The sequence below is a fragment of the Dromiciops gliroides genome, chromosome 2 (assembly GCF_019393635.1).
Source record: "Dromiciops gliroides isolate mDroGli1 chromosome 2, mDroGli1.pri, whole genome shotgun sequence".
NCBI lineage: Eukaryota > Metazoa > Chordata > Mammalia > Microbiotheria > Microbiotheriidae > Dromiciops > Dromiciops gliroides.
The window spans coordinates 43220116-43228128 of record NC_057862.1 but is presented as its reverse complement, the minus strand read 5'-3'; the positions used below and the strand labels follow the sequence as shown (position 1 = coordinate 43228128).

The 8013-nt window shown below is 36.9% G+C and overlaps 1 protein-coding gene across 1 annotated transcript; it reads left to right on the top strand.

Annotated features, from left to right (window-relative positions):
* Window positions 1-4810: 4810 nt before the first annotated feature.
* Window positions 4811-5740, top strand: LOC122740032 (olfactory receptor 13G1-like). The gene has a single exon (XM_043981805.1). The coding sequence runs from the start codon at window positions 4811-4813 to the stop codon at window positions 5738-5740; it is 930 nt and encodes a 309-aa protein (XP_043837740.1).
* Window positions 5741-8013: the final 2273 nt, after the last annotated feature.

Below are 8013 nucleotides of genomic sequence, written 5' to 3'. Positions count from 1 at the left end.
TACAGATTTAAATCATCATACAGTATTTATTGGTAACAGATAGCAGAGTTCAGATTTGATAGTGCCTCAAAGCTCTCTTTGATTAAGATGTTTATTATCTATTATTTGATTGAATATACCCAATCAAATAGTATAGATGAAGCTAAATATCCAGATGCTTCTCTAACGATCTGAATGATGTCTGGAGGGGATTTTTTTCTTTCTTTAATTTCATGGATCCTAAAATCTAATGTTGAAATAAATTCTCTTTTGTTTTATGACCCAAAACAAGATTCTAAGCTACCTAATCCTAAATAACAATGATGCTGATGATATTGTTAATATTCAGTCAGTTATAATCATGCACTTACTGAGTACCTGTTTGTTATATTCTAGGCATCCTGCTAGCCACTGGGGATACAAATACAAAAGTGAAATGGTCCTTGTATTCTCCTGGGGGATATAACACTTGTCTGGAAGTGATAGCTGGAGAAGACAATGATGGCTTCAGTAGTCAGAGAAATCGTGAGTAAAGTCATGAAGCAGTATATTGTCACAGTTTTAGCCCAGTTGCAATGATAATTGTATTAATGATTATTGTATTAATGGATCCCTAGTGAGAGGTGATGGGACATTGGTAGTGGCAAAGTGAGGATGGCAGAATACAAGACGTCCTTCCTAGATAGAGTGTATTGTCCTGGTGGGATTTTCAATGTCACCACCACCATGAAGACTTTGGATATTTATATGCTAACTTATAGCTTTCAAAGTGGTTTGATATCCATCACCTCATTTAATATTCAAAACAACCCTCTAAGGGAGGTGGGGCAGGCATTATTTTTTTCTCATTTTGCAAGTGAGAAAACACTCCAAGGAGCCAAAGAGTAACATGAAATTACAGTTCTAGAGCTGGAAGGGATTTTAGAGAACATCTAGTCTAATCCCCTCATTTCATAGAAGAGAAAACTGAAGCACAAATAGCTGAAATGACTTGTTGGAAATCACATAGGTTCTAAGTGTCAAAATTGATATTTCAACCAAGATTTCACCCCAAAGCCCATATTTTTTTCCATAGCACCATGATACCTTCTTGCCCAAAATTACATAGCTAGGAAGCAACAGATGTAGGACTAGACCCAGCTTTTCTAAGTTCAATCCAAACTGTCAGTCAATCTACCAATTAACACGTTTCTATTAAGTGCCTACTATTTGCCAGTCACTGTGCTAAACACTGTTGCTACAAAGAAAAAGTGAACCAGTCTCTGCCCTTAAGGACTATGCATTCTAATGGAGGAGATGATATATACATAGATAAATATGCACAGAACATATATAACATGAATTATATAATTTAATTTGGGGAGGTAGGTCACTAGCATCTTTGTGTTCAAGAATGGTTTCATGTAGAAGGTGATATTTGAGTTGAATTTTGAAGGAAACCAGAAATATTAAAAGGCAGAGTTTGGGAGAGAGAACATTCCAATCTTGGGGGATAATCAATGCCAAGGCATGGAAATGTTATATGGGAAGTCATCAGCAAGGAAACGAGCATGAAAAGATTACACAATGAGTGGAGAAGAGTAATGCAAAAGAATTCTGGAAATGTAAAAAAGGACTAGATGAAAAAAATTATGAAAAGTTTTAAATGTCAGAGAGAAGGATTGATATTTGATATTAGAGGTAATAGGGAGACACTGAGATTTATTGAATGAAGGGTGGGGTGCCATGATCTTAACTGAGATTTCTGAAAATCCTTTTGTGGCCATATGGAGGATGGCTTGGAATAGCAAGAGATTTAAGGTAAGAGCATCATTTTGGAGACTCTTGCAATAGTCTAGGTCAGAGGGGAAGGGGGCTTGAACTGAGGTGAGTAGAGAGAAAAGGGCATATGAAAGAGATATAGTTTAGATAGAAGCAAAGTCTGATTGAATAAGTGGCAACTGATTGAATATGTACAATGAAAGTAAAGAGATGGGGATAACCCTGAGGTTGTAACCTAGGTCACAACCTGAGACCCAAGGAAGGTTGTTGGTATCCTCACAGTATTGTGAAAATTAGGTATTCTTGAGAAAAAAAGATGAGTTCTATTTTGGCCATGTTAAATTTTGGGTGTTTATGAGAATCCAGTTTGAAAAGTTGAAGAGGCAATTGACTGTGAGATTGAAGCACAGGACAGTGACTAGTGTTGGCTATACCTTGCAGTTATTTGCATATAAAAGATAATTGACTCCATGGAAGCCGATGAGCTCCATTTCTATAGAGAGAAAAGTGAAAAGGGCCAAGTGCAAAGCCTTGTGGTACACTCACAATTAGAGGTCATGGCATAGATGATTACTTAGCAAAGAAGATTGAGAAAGGACAGGCATGAGAAATCGGATAAAACACTGACATAGAAGCCCAAAGAGGAGAGATAATCCAAAACAAGAGGGTGGTCACCATTGTGAAATGCCACACAGATGTTAAGAAGGGTCAGGATTGAAAAGAAATCATTAAACTTGGAAATTGAGACATCATCTGTTAATGTGGGAAGAGTAATTTTAGTTAAATGATGAAGTCAGAAGGCAAATTACAAAAGACTAAACAAATAGTGAGTGGTGAACAAGTAGAGACATCTATTACAGTCAGTTTTTAAAAATATGTTTGGCTAAGAACATAAAATAAGATAAAGGATGATAGAGGATATTAGAATCTGGTGAGTATTGTTTTAAAATGGAAGAAATATGGGACTGTCTGTAGGTAGCAGGGAAGGAGCCAGTAGACAAAGATTAAACATTTGAAAATGGAATGATACTGAAGGCAATCTCCAAGAAAAAGAAGTGAAAGATGGGCTCAAAGGTACACATAGAAGCACTGGCCTTGGCTAGAAGAAGGCCCATTTCTTCCTCAGAGACTGTAGTAATTTAGACAATAATAGAGGGTGATAATAATTGGGGATGGTGCCAATTGTCCAAACTATGACCAGTAACTTGGGAAACACGAAGAAAGGCCAAGATATGGAGGAGAAAAGAAACCTAAAACAAATGGCCTCAGTTTTCTCAGTAAAATATGAGGTAACATTCTCAACTAAAAATGTAACGTGAAGAGGTCTTATGGGAAATTTTTGGAGATAATAGTAGGCTTGGAACAACCAGTCCAATGACAGAAAATCTATTAGGGAGGGTTCAAAGAGTCATTTTGATCTAGTAATGTCCTAATTAAGAACCAATAACAAAAATTTGTAATTGACTTTATTAGTACAATTGCATTACTTCCCTGAACTCCATCAAATAGCCTGTATATAAAGGTAGAGGAGGTGGAAGATGTCATTAACTCAGAGCTGGGGCTTGGCATTATGTGAAGGGCAATGGAACAAAGGGATTTGAGAGCAGAAGATAGTGCAGAGCTTTGCTGATTCCTTAAGTGATTGAAGTTGGAAAGTGAATAGAATATGGCCAAAGCAGGAGTGATGACTTGGGAAATTATAGAAGGGTAGAAGAATTGCAAGTCATGATGAGGATAAATAATTATTTAGGAAGAAGAAGGGATAGAGAAAGATAAAGCAATAAGATAACAGAATCAGATAAAGAAATTTCAGAGTTCATTATCATGGAAGTAGGAAATTAGTGGGTGAGAACAAGTACATGTCTATCTGTATATAGCTAAGTTGTAGGGAAGAATGTTGAGTATGGGTCATGGATGTTGTGTATATTGATGAATTGGCAAGTCAGAATATTTGAGGCAACTCCAACGTGTAAATTGAAGTCTCCTAGTTTGAGAAAAACTCAGCAGCTAAGTGGCTCAGTGGATAGTGTCAACCCTGGAATCAGGAAGCTCATCTTCCTAAATTCAAATCCATTCTCAGACATTTGCTAACTGTGTGATCCTCAGCAAGTCACCTAACTCTCTTTGCCTCCATTTCCTTATCTGGAAAATGAACTAGAGAAGAAAATGATAAACCACTCAAGTATCCCTGCCAAGAAAACGGCTATAAGGTCACAAAGAGTTGGACACAACTGAAAGGTTACTCAACACACACAGTTTGAGAACGGGAATTGGAGTATAGTGTGAAACTGTATGTCAAGCATGGAATAAATACATTGAAGAAAAAGAGAGAATATGTTGTAGTTAGTAGATAGTTGCCATCAAGATCTGGAATGAGTGAAAAAGTAGAGAGAAACTCAAAGGAAGTGAGGTTGATGAGAGATGGCAGTAGAGAGAGTCTAGAAGTGGAAATGGGAAGCAAACAGTATTCTACCTCTCTCTCTAAGACCAGTGAATTGGGGATATGAGACCATGTAATTAGTACTGGAAAATATGGCTAATGATGCAACCTCACCTCATAAAGTTCAGAGAGAAAGAAGAGGTCTTGAATGAAGCAGTTTTTAGATTATAATGTGGGAGCTCCAAAGGGTATAATGGATCATGTAGGCAAATATGGAGCAGGAAATTAGACATTTCTGCAGGTAAGGTTTTGGTGAATAGGTATGATAGAGTAAAGAACAGGGCTTGAGGAATGAGGTTATCTCTATGCAGTAAGAGATATAGTATCCTAAGGATTTGGAGAGTGAGAAGCAGAGGGATGAAATATTCAAAGTGTCTGTGCAACCTCTTGATCCTCCATCCAATACAACAACTTGCTGTTTCTGGTCCACAAAAGGATCTTGCATTCAAGCATCAGAATTGTCAAGGGTCCTAGTGTTCCTGTAAGCATGTTTTTAAAAGTACAGAATTGGCAACATATAACACTAATATATACATGTTTTCATCATCTTATACTAGATCATAATGAAGAAAGTGAAGAAAAATGAAATGGCTGAACTTTCTTGATTTAGTCACGACTTAAGCCGCCCTAATGGCATGGATGAATCAGACGTTAGTCACTGAGTTCTTTATAAAAGGATTCTCAGAAGCCCCTCACCTTCAGTCCTTGTTCTTTATATTATTCCTCTCCCTCTACATGGTGGCTCTCTCAGGGAACATCCTTATCTTTGTTACAATCAGTTTTAACCCAGCACTGCACACACCAATGTACTTCTTCCTGATCAATTTAGCCATGGTTGATGTCCTCTGCACCTCCACAATTCTTCCAAAATTACTGGAGAACATGGTGGGTGGGAAAACTATTTCCTATGAAGGCTGCATGAGCCAACTATTCTTCTTTACTTGGTCCTTAGGGGCTGAGTTGTTGCTTTTCACTGCTATGGCTTATGATAGATATGTGGCCATCTCCCATCCCCTCCACTACAGCACCATGATGAGTAAAAGGATCTGTATACTGTTAGCCACTAGTGTTTGGATAATAAGCATCATCAACACTAGTGTACACACTGGCCTAATGATGAAACTATCTTTCTGCCACTCTAATATAGTTAACCACTTTTTCTGTGAGATCCCCCCTTTACTGAAGCTCTCCTGCTCTCCTACCTACCTTAATGAAACCATGGCCTTCACAGCAGATGTATTCCTAGCTGTGGGGAATTTCATGATTACAATGCTCTCCTATGCCTGCATTATCTCCAGCATCCTGAAAATCCGCACCACTGAGGGAAAAAAGAGAGCCTTCTCCACCTGCTCCTCCCACCTCATTGTGGTCAGCATGTATTATAGCACTGTCATTTATACCTATATACGGCCATCTTCCAGTTACTCATTGGATAAGGATAAAGTTGTATCTGTGATATACACTTCAGTGGCTCCCACCCTCAACCCTCTCATTTACACCTTGAGGAACAAAGAAGTCAAAGTGGGACTCAAGAAAGTATTTTCTTTCTTCAGGAGGTGATGATCCTTCCAAACTTCTAACTCTGTAATTGAGGAGATCTCCAAAGAGATTAACCTGACTCTGTTTTAGGATTTATAGAGGTCAAGAATCACTGAATCCAAAAGCGTTGTCTTCCATGACGTTTTGATGCTCGGAAATGTTGCTCTGCTTCCTAAAAGAATATTTACCAATTACCCTAATCCTAACCCTAACTCTAACCCTAACCCCAAATCTAACCCCAACCCTAATACTTCTCTGAATTTGGAATTTTGATTTCTACAGTGGCCTACTTCATGTTGTTGCTTTTTCCTCCATATGTCTGTATAATATTTCTCCATATATTTATAATTATATAAATTATTAATATTACGAATATTAATTCGTGAAAGATCATGTTATATAACTGTAAAATTTTGGAGTCTTTACTAACAACCACCTGAAGGTCAAATGGGCATATAAAACATCCTATTGGAATAGTAGTTCCTTCTATTAAATCCTAGTAGAAGCTTCAAAGACTGAACAAAGTGACCTCTTATCTGAGTTAGGGGAGGAGACAGGGTATATAGCTATAGTCCTGGAAGCTTATATACCATTGGTAAGTCAGCAAGCATTTATTTAAGTACATACGATGTGTCAGATATTGTACTAAGCACTGGGGATACCAAAAAAAGGTAAAAATGCAGTTCCTATTCTCAAAGAGTTTTCATCAGTTGATACCCAACCTGTCTGTTTATCTAGCTGTTTTTACTAGAGCAAGTTAGGGGTGTGTGTGTGTATGTGTGTGTGTGTGTGTGTGTGTGTGTGTGTATGTATTAGGATGTCTTTGTTGGAAATAAAGTTTACTTTTTTATCTAAACATTTCATGCCCCCAAAACAACATCAAAATTAAAATGTCAGCTATCTATTCCTTATATTATCTGGGCAAGTGACCTTTTCTCAAACTCATATTTTTTTTCATATTTTCTGCCAATTTCACAAAGTTGTCAGAAGTATCAAATTAAAGAAATCATTTTGGTATGCATTCCCTCTTTTGAGGGTCAGCAACCTTGTAATGAATATACTTAGTCCCCTTTTTCACCAGTGGAAAAAATGGAGCCATAGAGATTTTCAGTAACTTGCATTAAGCTACAAAGCAATTAAGTGGTAATGCTTAGAATCTGATACAGGTCTTCTGTCTCCATATTCAGAAAAATTTCCATATACCAGGGTATCTACTTTAAAATATGTGAAAATGCTTTAAAATACTATGTTTTGTTCCTTCTACAGGAAGGTTGTTATTACTTTTAATTATTATCTTTTCTAGCTTTATAAGGTAATCCTTTGGTAGTTCATTTGGGATGGTACAGAAAAAGTAAATTTCTTTAGGTAGTCCTTCTGTTTTTATTATGTTGGCTTGGCCTACCCTTTGAGCAATTAATATTTCTCCAATTTATTTCCATAAAGGATATTTTGTAGTTTTGTTCATAAGTTCCTGGGTGACTTGGCAAATGAAGTGTTTTAAGGAAATTGTGCTTTCTATCTTATCCTGCTGAAATGTATTAGTAACATTCATAAATGTTGATTACTTATGTAAGCTTATTTTTCCAGTCCAATAAATATCAAATACCTATTATGTATAAGGCACTGTGCTAAATACTGGGCAAATAAGAAAAGCAAAGAAAAGAAAGAAAGAAAGAAAGAAAGAAAGAAAGAAAGAAAGAAAGAAAGAAAGAAAGAAAGAAAGAAAGAAAGAAAGAAAGAAAGACAGTATCTGCTCTGGAGGAGCTTACAACTAATGGGAAGAGACAATACACAAAAAAAGGCAGAAAAAGGGCGGGAGGGACACTGAGGAGTAACCAGCAGAAGGACATATTTTTCTGTGGAGTTAAAAACCAGGCAGAGCAATAGATGCAAAGTGGAATGCGTTAAAAATCTAATTCCTGCCCTCTATAAAGGATGGCAATGGGAGGGGTTTGATACTCTACCCTCCCATCCTCCAATCAGAGGGGAGAGGAGGCTGAAGTAGGTGGTGTCAATCACTGCTTGATTTAGTTGCATGGTGATAAGAGTATTAGTGAAGAACTTGTCCTGGGAGGAGAATCGAGTTCCATGAAGTTGAGAACCAGGCAGAGTAGCAGATGACAAGTAGAATTTAAATCCTAAAATTTCACTGAAGTTTTTAATTGTTTTAATTATTTTTAGTTCAGGGTTTTCCAAGTAAATATTTATATTATTTGGAAATAATAATAATTTTGTTTCTCCTTGCCTATACTTATTCTGTTAATTAAATTTTAATTGGCATTCTTTGTTTTTAA

Excerpts from the sequence above, each read along its gene's own strand:
- LOC122740032 (XM_043981805.1), top strand. The coding sequence starts at position 4,811 with ATGGCATGGATGAATCAGACGTTAGTCACTGAGTTCTTTATAAAAGGA.